The sequence below is a fragment of the Castanea sativa genome, chromosome 6, assembly GCF_040712315.1.
Source record: "Castanea sativa cultivar Marrone di Chiusa Pesio chromosome 6, ASM4071231v1".
Taxonomy (NCBI): Eukaryota; Viridiplantae; Streptophyta; class Magnoliopsida; order Fagales; family Fagaceae; genus Castanea; species Castanea sativa.
In genome coordinates, this window is record NC_134018.1 from 51,285,370 (window position 1) to 51,306,571 (window position 21,202).

Here is a 21,202-nt window from a genome sequence, read left to right on the forward strand (position 1 = left end):
TGGGTTCATTGATGGTTCAAGACCAAAACCCCAATCACCTGATCATCCATGCTATGCAGCTTGGTGTAAGTGCAATAGCACAGTGTTAGCTTGGTTATTCAATTCAATCTCAAAGGATTTATAGCCTAGTGTTGTCTATTTTAAGACAACAAGGGAGGTTTGGGTTGATTTGCAATATAGGTATTCACAAGGTAATGGACCTAGAATCTTTAAGCTAAGAAAAGAAGTTAGTTCTTTGGCACAAGAGGATATGACTATTAATGCCTATTACACCAAATTCAAGGGTATTTAGGATGAGTTTACTACCTACAGAAATTGCATTTGTGGTAATCAAGTGGAAGATTGCACAATGCCCTTTCTAATGGGGCTGAATGACACCTATTCTGCAATAAGAGAACAAATTTTACTCATGGATCCGATTACTCCCTTGAGCAAGGTTTTCTCTCTTTTGCTTCAAGATGAAAAGCAAAGAAAGGTTGGAGCTGGTAAGAAGATTCAGGTTGATACAGTTGCAATTTTGGCAGCATTGGGGAACAAGAACATTACCAATGCCAAGAATTTCACTAAGAACAAGTCTGGGAGGCCTCAGTGTACTCATCGTGGTGCCATGGGACATGTGGTAGATAAATATTATAAACTACATGGCTACCCACCTAGCTATAAATTCAAGAATAAGGCTAGTTCAAATACTTCTGCCAACACTGCTATTACTACTGAAGACGGTTCAAGTGAAGATGTTTCTCTAAACAAGGTAGAATATCAACAATTGATAGGGTTGTTGAATTCTCAGTGCCATTTTGGTACTCAAGCTCCACTAGAAGTGGTTGTAGAGATTCCTCAGGTTGCCAATATCATTGCACAACCTTCCATTGGACTTCAAGGAATAAGCTATCAGGTATATGATCTTGTTATCTCTAGAGTATTTTGTGTTTTCTTCCACTGTTGACACTTCTCACATCAATCCAACTGATTGGATTCTTGATAGTGGGGTCACTGATCACATGGTCCATTCACTCACCTTCTTTAAAGCCATTATTGCTTCAATCCAACTTTCAGTTAGGTTGCCTAATAGAGACATGGCCAAGGTTACTCACATAGAAACTGTCCAAGTATCAGCTTCTTTGATTCTTGAAAATGTTCTTTGCATCCCATCCTTTTCTTTTAACCTTGTCTCTATAAGTAAATTGACTCAAAATCCTTCATGTTGTTGCATTTTTCTTTCCCATTATTGTTTCATACAAGACTTGCAGCTTTGGAAGATGATTAGGTTGGGTAAAAAGCAAAGAGGTCTATATACTTTACAGAATTCTACTCAAGTTGCTTTGCCAAAGTCTGTCTCTGAAGTTCTGTCCAAGTTGTCTTCTCATTTTTCTGTTAATCATGTAAAATCTTGTACTTCAGTTTCTACAAGTGCTATTTTTAAGCTATGACATTGCAGGTTAGGTCATCCTTCTTCACAAAGACTAGCTTTGATGAGAAACATTGTACTCAACTTCAATTCTTGCAATGATAATAAATCTTTTGAATGCAATATTTGTCCTTTAGCTAAACAAAAAAGGCTGCCTTTTTCCCATTCTGTGACTGCATCCTCTTCTTGTTTTGATTTAGTTTTTGCTGATATTTGGAGCCCCTATTCCACTTCTAGCTTGACTGGTTCTAAGTATTTTCTTACTTTGGTGGATGATTATAGCAGGTGCACTTGGGTTTACTTAATGAAACATAAATTTGATGCATCCTTGCTTGTTCAATCTTTCTTTAACATGATCCTAGCTCAATTCAAAACAACTATCAAGGTTATTAGAACCGACAATGGTCCTGAGTTTGCTATTGATTCCTTTTATGCTTCTAAAGGTGTTGTACACCAATTATCTTGTGTTGAAACACCACAACAAAATGCAATGATTGAAAGAAAAACATCAACACCTTTTGAATGTTGCTAGAGCTTTAAGGTTTCAAGAAAACTTACCATTGAAATTCTGGGGGGATTGTGTTTTGACTGCCACATATCTTATCAATAGGTTACCTAGTCCATTTCTACATGGTTTAACTCCTTATGAAAAGTTGCTAGGTCATCCTCCTACTTATAATCATCTTAGGGTATTTGGCTGTTTGTGTTTTGCTTCCACATTACATAGGAATAGAATCAAATTTGATCCTAGAGCCAAATCTTGCATTTTTCTTGGTTATCCCTTTGGTTCAAAAGGTTACAAATTGTATGATTTATCTACTAAATCTTGTTTCATTTCTAGGGATGTTGTCTTTAGGGAGTTTGTTTTTCCTCTTAAGCATTGGACATCCAAGTCTGTGTCTACGGTCTACTTCTCTTCCTATCACTCATTCCATGTTTCCATCTTAGCCATTGGTTCCAGACAATTCACAAGTTCATGTGCCTTTAGTTTCTGCAGAATTATTCCATTCCTTTGTCTTCTGTTGATATTTTGTTCCACCTAATGAGTTTCCTGATTTGGTTCATCCTGATTGAGTTGCTTCTAGTCCTGATTAGATTGATTTTTGTCCTAATTTTCTTTTTGATGTTCCTCTCCTTGCATCTAATGCTCCTGTCCTTACTTCCATTGCTCCTGCACCTGTTAGAAGGTCTACTAGACCTCATAATCCTCCTTCCTATCTTCATGACTACCATTGCAATCTTGTTTCTACACATGTGTTGGCCTCAGCTTCTCTCACTGAGTCACATGAATCCACTGCTACTAGCAATTCAGGTATTCTTTATCCTCTTTCTTCCACTCTTTCCTATAGCAAATTGTCGACTCCACATAGAATTTTTTCTGTTGCCTTGTCTGTTGCTAAAGAACCAAATTCCTATGCTCAAGCCTTGAAAGATCCTTTATGGCAAGTTGCAATAAAGGCTGAGATTGCTGCTCTTATAGCCAATCATACTTAGGTTATGACTGAATTGCCTCCTAGTAAAGTTCCTATTGGATGTAAATAGGTGTATAAGGTTAAACTCAAGGTAGATGGTTCTATTGAAATGTACAAGGCCAGATTGGTAGCAAAAGGCTTTACACAAACTGAAGAAGTTGATTTTTATGAAACCTTCTCTCCTGTAGTGAAGTTTGTAACTGTCAGAACCTTGTTGGCATTGGCTACTATCTATGGTTGGCATCTCACTCAATTGGATGTCAATAATACATTTCTCCATTGGAATTTGGATGAAGAGGTATATATGCTTCCTCCACGATTTTGGCAACAAGGGGGAGGTGTGTAGGTTAACAAAGTTCTTATATGGGCTTAAGCAAGCTAGCAGGCAATGGTTTGCCAAATTGTCATCTACCATTGTTGATCTTGGTTTTCTTCAATCAAAATCAGATTTTATTGTTTTTACCGGGGTTAATAAATGTTCAATCATTATTTTTTTGATCTGTGTGGATGATATACTAATTGCTAGTAATGATGTAGATGTAGTAAATGTCTTCAAACTCAAAGACCTAGGCATTTTGAAGTACTTTCTAGGTCTTGAAGTTGTTAGAACTACCAAAAGGTTGTCCTTATGTCAAAGAAATTATACCTTAGAGCTTCTATTTGACACTGGTTTATTGGCAAGCAAACTTGCAAACATTCCAATGGAGCAATCTACCAAGTTTAGTAATTTTGTTGGTGAATATTAGGGCTATTCATGGTGCGGTGCGGCCGGTTTTGGGGGGGTTTTTTGCACCACGCCTATAAGGTGCAATTTCCCTTCAACCCTGTCCGCACCTCGTTTATGGGGAGGTGGAAACCGGTCTACACAAGGTGCGGTGCACCATTCCGGTTCCATGCGGTTAGTTTGGTTAAAAAGCAACCCAAATATTAAAAAAAAAATCTCAATCCACATCAAACAACCCATACAGAATTATCAAACAATCAAAATATTCATTAAAAAAAAAACAAACAAACATATTTACAATATTTTTCAAATTCGCACACAAAATATCTCAAATAAATTCACAATCTTTCTAAAAAGCATTGTAAGTATCTTAGGTCTCGAGCATCAAATAAATTACATACCTAATAGCAAGGAGAAGCATAATAGCCTAGGTATTGACCACCAAAACCTTTTCTTAAAACTTCCAATGAATAGCTATGAGAAATAGAAGAGAGGAGAGGAAGATGCTTGGAGAGTGGTCCGAATGGAGGCATCGAGCAGTAGAGGGTGGTGGCTGCGAGTAGTGAAGGCTAAGGGGGGAGAGAGAGTGAGCTAGCAAGAGGCTGTGAGCCTGTGACCTCTGAGGAGAGAGAGAACGAGAGGTTGTTTGATATAAATGGGGAAATAAGAAAATTTAACCTAACAAAAAATGACGTCGTTCCACAGTTTTTAATTTTATTTATTTTTAAGTCCAAAACGATGTCATTTTAATATCAAAAAAAAATAAATAAATAAAACCCAAAATGACTTCATTTTATTACGTGTAAAACAACTTCAACCCTAACTCCAATTTATTTTTCTTCTTCCTTTAGATCAGTCGTCGTTCTCGCTCTCTCTCTCTCTTGCTCGCTTCTTCTCAGACCTTTTTCTATGCCACTGAAACACACACACACACACACACACACATACATACATGTATATATAGGCAGTTCATAAAAAAAAAAAAAGCGGTGCGGTGCGGTTTTCATTGTAAGCAAAACCCACCACCACTCGCCGCACCTGGTGGCTTCGGTACTTGGAAAATGCTACCGATCACTGCACCGGACGCCTACAGTGGAGCTTTGAGGCGGGCAGCTCGGTGCAGTGAGGGGTGGTTCCATTGGGTGATGGCTAAACAAGCCTAGTGAAGATGCTCCTGATCTTGATCTCTATAGAAGATTAATAGGAAAGTTGCTTTATTTGACGCTTACAAGGCCTGATATTTGTTATGCAGTGCACAAGTTAAGCCAATTCATGGCTGCCCCTAAAGTGCCTCATTTACAAGCTACTTACAGAATCCTTAAGTATTTGAAAAAGAATCCAGGACAAGGTTTATTTCTCTCTGCAGAGTCAAAATTGAAACTTAAATCATATTGTGATGCTGACTGGGCAAAATGTCCTGACACTAGGAGGTCTGTTTTTGGTTTTTGTATTTTCCTTGGTGATTCCTTGATCTTGTGGAAGTATAAAAAACAACATGTAGTGTCTAGATCTTCTGCAGAATCTGAGTATAGAGCTATGACCACAATAACAAGTGAGATAGTATGGCTCATAGCATTGCTTAAGACTTTTGGATTAGAACATAAACAAGCAGCTTCTCTTTATTGTGACAATAGGGTGGCTTTGTACATTGCATCCAATCCAGTGTACCATGAAAAAACTAAGCACATTGAAGTTGATTGCCACTCCGAGAGAAGATTCAAGATGGTACAATCAAAACATTCCATGTTCCCTCAAGACATCAAGTTGCAGACTTCTTCACTAAAGCACTTGGGCACAAATAGTTTTATTATCTTTTGTTCAAGATGAATCTAATAAATATGTATAGTTCATCTTGAGGGGGAGTGTTAAAGATTGTTTAGTTTGTAATTAGCTTTGTAACACTATGTACATAAACTACATGTAGTAGTTGTAAGCAAAGCGACCTATAGTTTTGTTAATGTTCATAGTTAGTTAGTTTGTTAAACACTGTAGATGACATGTGTATAGAAGTTACAAGTTGGATAGTTAGTTAAATTTCTGTTACTCCTTTCCCGCCTCTGTAGTTGTTATATAAGGAACAGAGCAACTTAATTATCAACACAGAAAATTCATTTCTCAATCTTTGCTTCTTGCTCTTCGTCCCTCTTCTTTGTGTACTAAGCAGTCCACCATTGTAGAAGCTTAGTTTGGTGAATGAATTTCAACATTCTATAATATTGTGGCTATATGAGTGCAGATAGCTAACATTCCTTTCGCATTTAGTGGAGGATTACCAAAAAAATTTCTACCCACGTCAACCTGATTTTTAAATAAAATTACCTTACCTTTTTCTTTTAATTCATTTTTATATGGACCACCCGACCTTTACAAAAAAAAAAGTCGCTATGGATTGGGTTATCTAAATTTTACTTAGACTGTCTCTAAAAAAAATAAATTTTACTTGAATTTTTCCAACTTTTACTCAAAAAAAATATTTAAAAAAAATTATGCTTGACTTTACAGCTCCCCACTACATGCACGAATCAATAATTGAGGTAAGACTTATTATTATTCAACCACTAAAGTTTAAATTCTTATTTGAAATAAAAGAAAAACAAATTGAATTTATTAAGAGAGAGTGCATTAAAAATACAATTTTTTTTTTTGGATAATCAAAAAATGAATAAAAAGGGGCAACTTGAGTTGTTATCTTCTACCTGAGCGTGATGCTAGTGAACGTAAGTCGAAAGCATGCAGTTATTTCCCAAACACTTCGCATTGTAGAATTCAAACTTAGGAGCAAACAAACCAAGAATTGGAGAAAATGAACTTTTATCCCTTTCGCTAAAAAAAAAAATAGCAAAATGTCCATGTTTAGAAACTATTTAGCAAAATGCCCATATATTGAAACTCAATTTTTAGAAAATCGAGTTATTTGAAAAAAACTACATAGAACTCAAGTTCCTTGTTTTTTATTTTTTTTAGTTTGATTGCCTATAACTCGATTTTCTAAAAATCAAGTTTTTCATTGAAACTCAATTTTTTAATAATTGAGTTTAAAACAATGACATTTTCTTAAATAGTTTCAGAACAGGCTATATCCCTATTTTGGCCACTAAGAACTAGTTTTTGATTGTATTCCAATTTTAAATGAAAAAATATCAAGTTTCGAACTCGCTATTTGAACCGAAAATTTTAACAATCAAAAAATAATAATTTAAAACGATTATATTATTCTTGTTTGTTTGGTTCTATTGGAGTTGAACTATAATCAATATAGTCGGCTATATTGCAATAAAGTATAAACCACCATAATGCGTTCAACTAAAAAAAAAAAACTATCATAATGCATTCTTTGATTTTGGATTGTTGGAAGTTATCAAACAAAGTCGTTTATGCCTTGCACAGCTAACCAACTTGTGTACTCTTACTCTTTACCTCATGCATGAAGTCAAAAGTATCGTAGGTTGAAATGAGAATCAGATTTATTAGTCATATTGGCTTCTAATCGCACTGTATATTTTGATGACTAGCCTACAAAGTACTAGTTGACAGGGGTTGTTAATTTAATAATTACGTCACTATACATATCCAAAATTTCCGTAACCATGTTCGCACCAATCTATTAGCCTCAAGTCACTATCAAATTACCTTTCTCCCGGGGAAAAAAAAAAAAAAACTAGAAAAGACACATGTTGCCTAAAACAATACTTCATCATCAACATGCTTTTACATAAAGAATATGCTTTTTAGTTGTCAATCCAATTTTAGTCTCCTCTTAATTTCTTCCCTCTTCACTATTTATACGTACCATTTATAAGTCATGCCTTTACATTTATATATATATATATATATATATATATATATATATATATATAAGAGGATGGAAAAATTGAAGGATATAAAATGGTGAGAGGATGAAAAAGTAAGAGGATAGAAAAGATTTTAATTTTTCTTATTTTTATTTGGTTGAGAGTGAAAAATTGGAGGGATGGAAAGAGTGAGTTTGTATAAATTTACGCATATATTCTTATTAAAAAATGATGCTCAATTAAAATAAAAAAGCGATAAACCAAAAAAAAATCAATTTATTAAAAAATAAAAATCATGTCCATAAAAAAATCACATCTAAACAAAAAAAAAACATAAAATAAAACAAAAAAAATAAAATATTGGACAAGCCTGCCAGTAAATCAAAAGGAAAAAAAAAAAATCAGGCAATGCCTGCCCACTAAATCAAAAGAAAAAAAAATAAAAGGAAAAAGAGGGTGGGAAGAAAAGTAATGCAGATGAATTCACTGCACATGCTTATTTTTGTCCAAAAATGATGCACAGTTTCTCTCTTCAGTTTTTTCTTTATTTTGAAAAAAAAACTTTTGGTAGGTCCGGAGAGAAAACACATAGACCCCACCATTTATTTTCCTTCCTCTTCATCTAACCAAACACACTCAAAAAAGTTTTCCTTCCTATTTTCTCTCTTAAGTTTTCCATCCACCTTATTTCACCTCCAAACAAACACACCCTTAAGGCATATATTATTAATTCATTTTAAGAAATTTTTGTATGAAAAAACGAAAAAATAATTCACTGTTGTAAGGACGCGTTTTAAACCTTAATCTGAGAGAGGATGAATGTATACCCAAAAAGCCAATACAATAAATTTGTAAAGAATGAGCTATCAATCTAGGTTCTAAGAAGTCGAGACAACGATGGCAACAGGCTAAATCTTCTAGTGAGATGGAGATAGATCAATTAAAGTGTTGTGATTTGTCCTCGGGCTCAAGCCGAGGAGTTTAATTCTTGCATTTCTCTTTTCTAAGACAAATTACATATAATGTTCTTGAAGCTACATTGTTTTCTTTCTCTTTTCCTTTTTTCTTCGATCCTTCTCCTATGGGGGATCTTTTATCTTATATAGACATTTTCAGATGATACTAACCCTCCATCTGTTTGTTGCACGGGTCATCTCCTATTCTCCAACCCATTCTCCTCTCTCCTTCAAGCCCCTGAGAGGTATGGCGCCCAAAATAACACTGTTCACAGGTCTCTTCCACATAAATGTTGCTAGAAAATACTGCTCAAGGGTCTTCTCCACATAAATATGGCTAGAAAGTTTGGTGAATGTGGTGGTAGTATCTAGCCTTTCAGTCCCGTCATTGCCATTTCCCCTTCCCAAAGCCCTTTTTGCACAGTAGAGCATCCTCTGATAGCGTATCGATGATGTGATCATAAAATCCAAGGACATGGCCTACTCGGCCCAGTAACTGTCCTTCTCGGCTAGACGTGACACGTGACGTAATCAGCTTACTCAGAGTTCTTATACCCCACAACTGTTATATGAGTACATAAAGAATTTATTATTTATATAATTTATTCAATTACAATTATGTGAGATTCTCTTAATACAAAAAAAGCATTGCAAATAATTGGTTTCCTTTGCTAAATATAATCTAATCAATCACAAGTAACTACCGCACGCCAATTCAATAATTTAATCTTTTGATTTTTTCAAAAAAATTTAAAATATATAAATATAATTTTTCATTACCAACAATATATATATATTTGTGGCAAACATATGATTTTATTCCCTTACAGTATCCATAGCAGATGTGTCAAATGTGTCAAATGCCAAATATTTGGCACATTTGGCACACCAAACACCAAAATACTCCCTTTATCAGATGTGATAAATGTGTCAAATTTTTGCAACACGCTACAGTACACTCACAATTTGGCACGATACGGACAAACAATGACAAAATATATATTGTTATTTTATTCTCGTTTTCTCCCTCCTCATCACAGATATCTCTCACTCCGTCTTCTCATCTCTGTCTTCTTTCTAATCTTTGTCTTCTTTCTCATCTCTTTCTTCTCTATTCGTCTTCCACAACACGCCGATCACCAAAGTCCACCACTTGACGCCACCGATCTCACCAAAGACCACCACTCGATGTCTTTGACCATCTGTCTTCTCTATTTTGCTTTGAGTTTTTTTTTTTTTTTTTCACGTTTTTTGGCTGTGGTTTAATGGGGAGGTTGGGCAATGGGTGGGTTCGGATGGGCAGATCAATGGTGGGTGGGTTCGGGTTGTGGGTTACGGCGGTGGATGGGTTGAGATGGTGATGGGCGAATCGATGGTGGTGTCGATCTCTGTTCTGATTTGTTTTTGTTTTTCTATTTTGGTGGTTGTGATTTTTTTTTCCCTGGTGATTGTGGCCACAACAATTTTTTGGTTGTTGTTGTAGTTGTTGCTGTTGATGATGATGATGGGGAGGAATTTAATATATTATTTTAATGTGTTGTAAATATTATTTTAATATATAAAATTGAAAAATAAAATATCTGATAAATAAAATATTGTAAAATAATGTGGTAAAATAATAAAATAAGCTGCCAGTGTATTAAAATGATTTTTTTTTTTTTTTTGGCAACATCTTTAGGGATGCTCTTAGAATCTGTTGCAAACAAAGACTTCACTACACATCCAATTAGCTCAGCTTGACGAAGCAAAGTGGGATTTAATTACAGTATTTAATATAAGAATATTTATTACTTATTTGACCAAAAAAAAAAAACTCATTCAATAAAAAAATTTATAAAACCGGCCATTTCATACACTAATACACAACATTTCAACTATGTTACACGCCGGTACCATCGACAGCGCACGTTTGATGAACGAGAAAAACCAAATGTGCAAAACGAAGAAGAGCATAGAGGTAATCGAACCCAAGAGTCCGAATTCCAATTCCAGGCCCCGGAAATCGTTCACCGATTCGATTCCCGACCCGTTTTCCAACAACTACGCCACCGGGTCCGGGTCCGGGTCCGGGTCGAGCTACAACAACAAGTACTACTCTTCAAAATCTTCGGCTTCGAGCCGAGCCTCTCTCTCTAGCCTCAAGGATTCTCTGCCGGAAAATCCTCACATCTACCAGTTCTCGGAGATCTCCGCCGCCACCAACAACTTCCTCTCCAATAAATTCTCCGCCTCCTCCTCCGCCGCCGCTTGGCGGTGCTGTCTCCGCGACAAGGAGGTCGCCGTCTTCCAACGCAAGCTCCGACGACCAATCGAGGTGCCGGAGCTCCGAGACAGGCTGTTGTCGATCTGCCGGCTCCACCATAGTAGCCTGATCAAGCTCCTCGGCGCTTCGCTCTCGGGGAATTACATTTACTTGGTGTACGAATTCGTCACCGGAGCGAATCTCAAAGAGTGTCTCCGAAACCCTAAAAACCCTAGCTTCACCGTGCTGTCCACCTGGTTGAAGCGCATGCAAATCGCTACGGACCTCGCTCACGGGCTCGACTATGTCCACCATTGCACCGGGGTACAAAGCTCGGGCTTCGTTCACAACCACATCAAAAGCTCGAGCGTGATCGTCACCGAAGAGTCCCTCAACGCGAAGATCTGCCACTTCGGCACCGCCGAGCTCTGCGGCGAGATCGCCGATAATTCCAGAACACCGCCGCCGCCGACGCAGCAGCAGCAGAAATCCAAAGAGGTGAAGCTCGAAGGCACGAGAGGGTACATGGCACCGGAGTTTCAGCAGACGGGACTCGCGACGCAGGAGAGCGACGTGTACGCGTTCGGCGTGGTGGTGTTGGAGCTGTTATCGGGAGAGGAAGTGTTGAAGTTCGCTTTCGACGACAATGGCGGGTATAGGAGAGTGAGCGTTATCGACACGGCGAGAGAAGCGAGTGGGGAATATGGTGGAGTGAGGAAATGGGTCGACCGGAGATTGCGGGACTCGTACCCGGTGGAAGTGGCGGAGAAGATGGTGAGACTGACGTTGGAGTGCGTGGAGGAGGATCCGAATAAGAGACCCGATATGGGTCGGGTCGCGGTTTTGGTTTCCAAGTTGTATTTGGAGTCTCAGCGTTGGGCTGACCAGATTGGTTTACCCACCGATTTCTCGGTTTCCTTGGCCCCCCGGTGAAGTAGGATACACGGGATACGGACACGGACACGGACACGGTGCAGGTGTAATACACAATTTTTGTCCATTACAATACAGATACGACACTCAAATGAAGCATTTGTGTGATGCCTTAAAGACTAACTTTACTCGCCATTCTTTTCTCAAAAAAAAAAACTTTACTTGCCATTGGGCTTTTGAATTTTTTATAATTTTGATTTGAGGTAAATATTTGCATGAGTTAGGGTTAGATTGATTCGTTTTGAGGGTAAAAGGAATTGATAGTTTTGTTTATACTTGTAAATGATGTGAATAACAGACAAGAAAAGATTTTTAGTTTTTTAGTTTTTGTTTTTGTTTTTGTTTTTGTTGGCATTCGTTTATGCTGAGTGTGAATTTTTTTTAAATGGACATTTTTGTGCGTGTTTAATTCTTGCTAGTTTGTTGTTATTGTTTTGTTCTCTTTAGGCTTTGATTGATTCTTTTCAAACTGTTGAAGAAATTGACAGGTGTTCTTATTTACCAAAAAAGAAATTGTGAATATTGTATTTTAATATTTTAGTCTGGATATCAATATACCTTTGTTTGGTTGTGAATATCATATATTATCATATAACTCAATGGGAGTTTTTTGAAATTAGCTAATGTCGACTTCCTCAAAAAAAAAAAAAAAAAGACTTTCTATTTTTGGCTAATTAAAAAATAAGGCTAAAGTTTAGTTTAATCCCTTGATTTATTTACTTCAATAGTCAAATTAGTAATTAAGATTAAAAAGAAAAGAAAAGAGAGTAGTAATTAATTATATTTTCTTTTTCCAATTTACTCGCTCCTTGAGTTGAGCTAGTCATTCCATCCAACTTTGATATCAAATGACAAACTAACAAAGCACAAATAAAAAAGATGTGAAAAAGTTAAAAGTCTTGGATGAAATGCAAATTTTTTATTAATGATTTCTTGTTTTTCTTTATTTTGTTATCATCTATAATGATGTAGATGAATATGGAGTGGGCAAATAATTTAAGTATAAATGATTTTCATAAGTTACGAATTTTAATTGACAAAATCACAAACCTTAGACGTAATTTGAATACAAGCTTTTTGTAGTCCAGATATATGATTGTCAACTTGAGTGTTCTCCACCAATGAAAATATTGCATATTTTATCTTGTTTATATTGCTTAATTGATGTATTTTTGTGTTTCTAACGATGACGTTCAATGTTCCCAATCTTACCTCCTCTTAAAGTAACTATCAAATTATTATTAAAAAAGAAAGAAAAGAAGAAGTGCTAAACTGGTATATTTAGCTGGACATATAATAAAAGAATGAGTAGGAAATAAATATGGTCATGTTTTCTTATTGGTGATGTAATATCAATTAAGAAAACATCATGTTGATGTTCAATGAAGTCAAGAAGGAGGCTGCTTTTAAGAGTTAATAATTTTCGAATTAATCCCCTAATCCTTCCCTCCTCTCCTTTTCATGATTACTTAAGAAAAAAGAGGTTATTTCTCAAGTCTAAGCATAGATTGTAATGTCATTAGCTTAGAATCCTCATGAGCCAGTCTGGTAATACTTTTAATGTGGTTTGGCCTGGTTGGTGGACAACAAATTAAGGATCAATTGAGACCAATTCTGAGTCTCTTGATTCCATAGGAGAGAGATCCATCCTGAGTACTTGCACTTACGTCAAGAGAAGACCATTGACTTAACAAGTTTGCCGCCAAGGAAGATACATATGATCTGAGAATATCTTAATTCTTACGAGTGCTAGACATGTATGTTCACTGAGCTTGACATTGAGTCAAGGGTATGTTCACTGAGCTTGACATTGAGTCAAGGGTAAATTCTGCTTATGATACTCACGTTTTCAGCAACAGCCCTATAGTAAAAGGATGAGTAGCAAAAATATACGGCCACTTTTTGATATTGGTGTGAACCTTTTTACTGGAATGTATTAGTTTGCGTTTGAGTTTGACCAGTAGAATCCATACATTAATTGCTTCCTCATCGTGTCCACTCAAACAAATAAACTTAAACTTACTCGTATAATCAGTATTGTCAATTGTGAGTTAATATGACAAAAGCAAAAAAACCACCAATCTTCAACAGATTGTGTTTGGCCAACCAAACTTAGAGAATCTACTGTTTTTATTTTGATCAAAAGTTTGTATTCTACCTGTGGGGTACAGAAATTTAATAAAGAGGTCATGCCACATGTCATACCTGAGGCCGAGGAGGCCACTGTAACTCCGAGGAGATCACGCCCTCAAATAATAAGGCCATTTCAATGGCACGTTATCAGAGGAGGTCACATTGAAGAGAAGGAATTTTGGGAAAGGGGCTAGCTCTAACTGAAGGGATGGTGGCTGCCACCACATTTAATACTTCCCACCAAACCTCCTGGCCGCATTTATGTGGAGAAGACCCCTAAATAGTACTGCCTTGATTGCCGCAACTCACAAAGTGTTTGGGAAGGTGTCTGATGGGACAAACACTCAAGTGGTAGCCTGGACGATCAACAATTAGAGAGCCAAGATCATTTAAAGGGGGCTATATAATGTGAGAGACCCTTCAGAGGAAAGGGATTTGAAAAATGGTGGGAGAAGATACTGTAGCAACTTAGAATAGAAATTGTAACCAAGTTTGAAGGAATATATTCAAGAGCTATTCTCCTCGGGCTTTGCGAGCAGTGATTTTGTTTGCATACAACTTAATTTTCTTTACTTTCCTACTATCCTTAATTCATTGTGCACGTTGATCCTTCCATTGAAGCCTAGCCTACAAGTCCATTCTCTACAAATTCATTGTGCTGGGCTCTTTGGACCTTAGTCCTGTTGCTTTTTGGGCATAGGATCCAAAACCATCCCCTTACAATTGGTGCCGTCTGTGGGAAGGCTTGAGCTTTGGTAAGATCAACGTCTACCCATAGTAGGTTCGGGGCCGGACCGGGAGGAATTTGTTGGCTCCTAGCGTCAAGATCATTTTCTCAATCTCGGAGAAGGGATTGGGAGGTTAGCATGCACACCACACACACAAGTAACAGCCAGTCTCGAGGCAGGAGTCACGACTCTCATGAGGAAAATACTAGGAGCCTGCAGCTGGAGATAGATAGTTTGCGTAGGAAGTTACGCCGCAAGTGACGCAGAGGAACTCCCTCCAGTTCTGGCCATTCTTCTGATGATAATGGCGATAATAGTTACCGGCCCAAATCGAGGACTCCTCCCAATGAGTCTTTTACCTACAACGAAGAGCGCCATGATAGGCGAAGAAGGAAAAGTTCGTCTCGTGAGGGCCTGAGCTACGATGCGATGAGCAGAGCCCTGACTCCGATCTCTAAGTCACCATTCACCCGTAGGATTGAGGTAGGAAGCCTTCCTTGGCGGTGCACTCAACTAACTTTCACCATGTACAATGGCAAAACGAACCCTGTGGAGCATGTTAACCACTTCAACCAGAGACTGACTGTTCACTCGAAGAATGAAACCTTGATGTGCAAAGTATTCCCATCGAGTCTGGGACCCATAGCGATGAGATGGTTCGATAGCTTGAAGGAAGGCTCTGTTAACTCCTTTAAGGAGCTTGTGAGGGCCTTTGGATCTTGGTTTGTCACTTGTACTAGGGTTCCTCGTCCTTTAGACTCCCTATTGTCCATGACTACGAGAGAAGGGGAAACCTTGAAGCCGTATTCCAACAGATACTGGGAAATGTTTAATGAGTTAAATGAGAAATTTGACGATGTGACTATAAGGACGTTCAATGTTGGCCTACCTGCTGAGCAAGTTTGAGGAAATCTTTGATTGGGAAACCTGTCGAGAGTGTGCGTCAGCTCATGAACCGTTTTGACAAATACAAGCGGGTCGAGGAAGATCAATAACAAAGAAAAGGGAAAGCTAAGGTGGTCCCTCAAGATAGAAGGGATTTTAGGTTGGACCGATACAACAATAACTGTCCTTGAGGAGATTTCGCCGAGCAATCTGCATCTACAACTACCCAAGTGGTCAACACGATGTTTCGAGAGCCAGTACATAAAATCCTGGAGAAAATTAAGAATAAGCCATACTTTCACTGGCCAAACAAGATAGGAGGAGATCCCGCGAAGTACAACCAAAGCCTTCATTGCCAATACCACCGGGAGCGATGACACATCACAGAAAATTGCAGGACTTTGTGGAATCACTTAGAGTAGTTTGTCCGAAGCAGAAAGAAAAGAAGAAGTGCTAAACTCGTATATTTAGCTTGACATATAATAAAAGAATGAGTAGGAAATAAATATGGTCATGTTTTCTTATTGGTGATGTAATATCAATTAAGAAAACATCATGTTGATGTTCAATGAAGTCAAGAAGGAGACTGCTTTTAAGAGTTAATAATTTTCAAAAGTAATCCACTAATCCTTTCCTTCTCTCCTTTTCATGATTACTTAAGAAAAAAGAGGTTATTTCTCAAGTCTAAGCATAGATTGTAATGTCATTGTCATTAGCTTAGAATCCTCATGAGCCAGTCTGGTAAAACTTTTAATGTGGTTTGGCCTGGTTGGTGGACAACAAATTAAGGATCAATTGAGACCAATTCTGAGTCTCTTGACTCCACAGGAGAGAGATCCATCCTGAGTGTTTGCACTTAAGGCAAAGAGAAGACTGTCGACTTAACAAGTCTACCGCCGACGAAGATACATATGATATGAGAATATCTTAATTCTTACAAGTGCTAGACATGCATGTTCACTGAGCTTGACATTGAGACATATGCTAGTCAAGGGTAAATTCTGTTTATGATACTCACGTTTTCAGCCACAATCCTATAGTAAAAGGATGAGTAGCAAAAATATACGACCACTTTTTTTATATTGGTGTGAACCTTCTTACTGGAATGTGGTATTAGTTTGCATTTTGAGTTTGACCAGTAGAATCCATACATTAATGGCTACCTTGCCGTGTCCATTCAAACAAATAAATTTTTTTTTTTTTTTGAGAATATTATGTATTTTAGGTATTTTTGGATATACACTACTATCAGTTAATATGACGAATGCAAAAAAACCCACCAATCTTCTATGAATTGTGCTTGGCCAACCAAACTTAGAGAATCTATTGTTTTTATTCTGATTGAAAGTTTATATTCTACATAAAAATTTATGTTTATCTTAGCATAAGAATTTACTTTTTATATTTTACATAAGTTAGACTTGTAAATTTGCACAAATACTATAGCTAAATCCTATTTTACCTCTTCCTCAAAAAAAAAAAAAAAAAAAAAATCTATTTTACCTACATAAGCTGACGTGAGTATTTTTTTGTGGATTGTTGGGCAACTTTTGGGCTTACATTATTTAGCATATATGATGGACATGTCAAGTACATGAGTTTCTTACAAGTGCTAGACACGCATGTTCACTAAGCTTGACATTGAGACATATGCTAGTCAAGGGTAAATTCTGTTTATGATACTCACGTTTTCAGCCACAGCCCTATAGTCAAAGGATGAGTAGCAAAAATATACGGCCACTTTTTTGATATTGGTGTGAACCTTCTTACTGGAATGTGGTATTAGTTTGCATTTTGAGTTTGACCAGTAGAATCCATACATTAATGGCTACCTTGCCGTGTCCATTCAAACAAATATATATATATATATATATATATATATATATATATATATATATATATATATTTTGTTGAGAATATTATATATTTTAGATACTTTTGGATATACACTACTATAAATTAATATGACAAAAGCAAAAAAACCCACCAATCTTCTATGAATTGTGCTTGGCCAACCAAACTTAGAGAATCTATTGTTTTTATTCTTATTGAAAGTTTGTATTCTACCTATAAAAATTTATGTTTATCTTACCATAGAATTGACTTTTTATATTTTACATAAGTTAGACTTGTAAATTTGCACAATAGCTAAATCCTATTTTACCTCTTCCTCCAAAAAAAAAAAAAAAAAAAAAAAAAAAATTTTACCTCATGGATACATAAGCTGATGTGAGTGTTTTTTTGTGGATTGTTGGGCAACTTTTGGGCTTACATTATTTAGCATATATGATGGACATGAGTTTCTATATATATATATATACCTCATGGATACATAAGCTAATGTGAGTGTTTTTTTGTGGATTGTTGGGCAACTTTTGGGCTTACATTATTTAGCATATATGATGGACATGAGTTTCTATATATATATATATATCAAAATATTTTGTTGGTTCTTAAAATTTACTTAATGAGCATTATTGATCCAAGAAATTTGAAATGAATGTTATTGGTCTCTAAAATTTACTTAATGAGCGTTATTGGTCCATGATGTTTGAAATAAACACTATTAGTCCCTAAAATTTTAAAATTGAGTATTATTGACACCTAAGGTAACTTTTGTTAATTTTCTTACAATGAAGTGACATTTTTAAAATGAAGTAGCATCTTATATTATATCAAAACATTACATTAGTAAAATGTAGGGATCAATAACGCTAATTTAAATTTCAGGAACCAATAGTATTCACTAGGTAAATTTTGAGGGATTTTTTTTCTAGAATTTCAAATTGGGGTTGGTCTTTTAGGGTAGGTAAAGATGATATTTAGTTTTTACATAATATCGAACGATCTTTTGGCCTTTCCAAGTACTTCTGTTGGTCTTGATCATTTGGTGTCACGAGTGCATATTTTTCTTCTAAGTTACTTAAAAATGTTACGTATCATAAAGTTTTTAATTTGAGCGATCAATCATGTGTTTCAATAGCTATCACTTTTATCTCTACCTCATTAATTTTTCAGCCACCTTGGCTTAACCCTCACTGAATAGGGTTTTCTCACCCCAATAAAAAATAGAGCACCTTAACCTAATGGCTTGCGTAACATGCACATGAAGTCACGAACTTAATATTATATACAAAGGAAACTAATACAAGTTTCTCAAAAAAAAAGGAAACTAAAACAAAAAGCTTGAACTTGGGGGGAAAATATATAAATTCCAAAACTTGCGGGGCACACTGTAATTCCCTCCATTGAATAACAATAAAAATTTGGGACCGTACGTGTGCTTCTCTAACCTACGAAACCCACAAACGATGGCGGCCAGGATGTTCCAGAAGCGACTACTCTCTCTCTTTGTCCATAATCAAGCTCAGCTTCAGACCCATTTCCCTAAATCTAAAGGTGATTTATGCGAATTAAGATAATACTAATGTTCTTCTGACTATTATGTTTTTGTTTTTGGAAGTTCAAAACTATCGTATGCTATGTTTGGTTTCTAAGAAAACTGAGGTAAACTGAAACACATACTAAAAATGTGAGGATGTAGCTGGTTTTGGGTTGTGGGTTGTGTTTGGTTCTGTTAAAAATTGGTTTTTTAAAGATGAATATTTTACTTATTGTTAGTTTGTTAAAGTTGAATGAAATTAAAGACTGAATGCAAAAATTTGGTCTTTTTAAAACTTATTATTAGTTTTTTTTTTGGAAGTTTAAAGCTGTCGTATGGTACTGTTTGGTTTCTAAGAAAACTGAGGTAAATTGAAACAAATACTAATAATTTTTCAGTATTGCCACTTTTTTTTTTTTTTTGAGTTGAATTTGTTTGTGAAGATGTAGCTGGTTTTGGGTTGTGGGTTGTATTTGGTTCTGTTAAAATTTGGTTTTTTCGAGATGAATATTTGGCTTATTATTAGTTTGTTAAGTTGAATGAAATTAAAGACTGAATGCAAAAACTTTGTCTTTTTAACTTATTATTAGTTTCTTGGCTGAACAGGTGAAGGGTTTTTCTGTGGGTTTTATTTATTTATTGTTAGTATTTTTCCTTGAAGAAACAAATTTGCTATTGAGCGTGTAAAAGAGTTGAGAATAGAGTTGGAAGCTACAAAGTGATAACAACTGAATAAGGTTTATAATTATTCTCAACAGCTTTTTCAACTATGAGAGTCAGACATAGTACATTTGATTTGAAGTTTGGAGAGCAAACTTTGGATTATTAGCTTATTATTCTTTTGCGTTATTAATAGACATGAGTGTGCTGAAGACCAAGTACCAATATGTTAAGATTTCATATTTGTTGATTGAATTTAGAATTTTATGAGGTAATATTGAACATGGTCTTTATTAGGGGTTTGGTTTAACCCTTTAGGCAATGGTTTGATGGCTTACCAGCTTCAGTGGAAAAAGTAATACCATCAATTAAAAATGCAGTTAAGCAAAAATTAAGAAATTGAGAAATTCTGTTAAAAATCTAGCAAGCAATGATGAATCATTTTGTGATGATCATGACATATCCTTGACATCCTTGTATTTATCTTAAGGGCGTGGTAGAATGCGTTTTGATAATCTTTGGTAACTCAGTTAAAACTAAAATTTATTTGATTCCTCGGTTTCTAGGCCTTAAACTGAGATGCTTCCTTGAACTTTTGGTGAAGTGGATGAATTATGGATGTGTTTCTCAAGTTTCATGTTACTACCATACTAATGAAACATCTTACTTAAGAGCAATGATACTAGCTATTTGTTGTCCTATGATCATGTGGTAAGTTCACAATACTCATTTCATCACTGCATTACTGAAACATTTTACTTAAAATCAGTAAAACTAGAGTGGTGACCAAGGATGTTGAGACCTAGGAGGTGGAAACATTTATAGAAGATAGAGTAGAGATGAGCACTTCAGGACTGTTCAAAGTGCTTATATTGATCTAATATACTCTTTCGCCACAAAAGAGTTTATTTCTGACCTTGCTGGTTCAGTTAAGTTTCCTTTTGTTATTTAAATGTCTAAATGAATGTCTTCCTATGTAACATATTTTCCTGTGTGAATTATTGTTTATATTATTTGCTTGATATCTTAGTCATCTCTGTCTATGTGTGGCTTTTCCCTTATTGGTGGCAGAATCTTTTTGGCAATCTCTTCAATCTCTTTCTTCTGCAAATGCATCCTTTAGCAGATCTGAATTTTGTCAAAGAGGGGTTCAGACACAAACACAACCAACTAGCCATGCCAATGAAGATTTGGAAAATCATGAAACAGGCACTTTGAAGCCTGATTGTGACTCAGTAAATGCTCCCTCCAATATAAACAGTAATGATAGTTCAACCGTGAAGTATTCTGCAAATTCTAACTTGAAGCCATCCGCAAGGCATGATCTTGCCATGATCTTTACTTGCAAGGTCTGTGAAACAAGATCTGTAAAGACAGTTTGTCGCGAATCATATGATAAAGGGGTGGTGGTGGCACGGTGTGGTGGGTGTAATAATCTACACCTGATTGCTGATCACCTTGGAATGTTTGGACAACCAGGGAGCATTGAAGATTATCTGGCTGCTCGTGGTGAGGAAGTGAAGAAAGGTTCTGTTGATACCCTGAATCTGACGCTTGAAGATTTAGCAGGAAGCAAACCTTGAAAGAATTACATAGCAGTTTTCAGATGATGTTTCTGAGTTATGTAAGAATTACATAGCAGTTTTCAGATGAGGTTTCTGAGTAATGTATAATTATCTGTGAACCTAATTTTTATTTGTTTTGTTAAAAGGTTTTTTTTTTTTTGGATATATTTTTAAAATTAAGTTGCCTATACATGTTATTCATATAAGCAATCACAAATGGTTTATGCTTAGCATTATCCACTGGATAATCTAATGAAAATGCCGGGCTGCGTCTGTCAGCTAAAACACTGGTAATCCATTGAATGAAGATGGAAAATGTCAAC

At 36.1% G+C, this 21,202-nt stretch overlaps 2 protein-coding genes across 2 annotated transcripts; both read left to right on the top strand.

Moving 5' to 3' along the window:
• Positions 1–10,212: 10,212 nt before the first annotated feature.
• On the top strand, positions 10,213–11,914 carry LOC142638458 (lysM domain receptor-like kinase 3). Its single transcript, XM_075812489.1, has one exon. It carries the CDS (start codon positions 10,228–10,230, stop codon positions 11,524–11,526), a length of 1,299 nt encoding a protein of 432 aa, XP_075668604.1. The 5' UTR covers positions 10,213–10,227; the 3' UTR covers positions 11,527–11,914.
• A 6,598-nt stretch (positions 11,915–18,512) lies between these two features.
• On the top strand, positions 18,513–21,089 carry LOC142638064 (uncharacterized). Its single transcript, XM_075812061.1, has 2 exons — positions 18,513–18,671; positions 20,386–21,089. Exons 1-2 carry the CDS (start codon positions 18,584–18,586, stop codon positions 20,895–20,897), a joined length of 600 nt encoding a protein of 199 aa, XP_075668176.1. The 5' UTR covers positions 18,513–18,583; the 3' UTR covers positions 20,898–21,089.
• Positions 21,090–21,202: the final 113 nt, after the last annotated feature.

Bases quoted from the DNA above. Each gene is read 5' to 3' on its own strand.
- LOC142638458 (XM_075812489.1), top strand. From the start codon at position 10,228: ATGTTACACGCCGGTACCATCGACAGCGCACGTTTGATGAACGAGAAA.
- LOC142638064 (XM_075812061.1), top strand. From the start codon at position 18,584: ATGGCGGCCAGGATGTTCCAGAAGCGACTACTCTCTCTCTTTGTCCAT. The intron at 18,672-20,385 runs GTGATTTATGCG...TATTGGTGGCAG, and splicing joins CCATTTCCCTAAATCTAAAG to AATCTTTTTGGCAATCTCTT.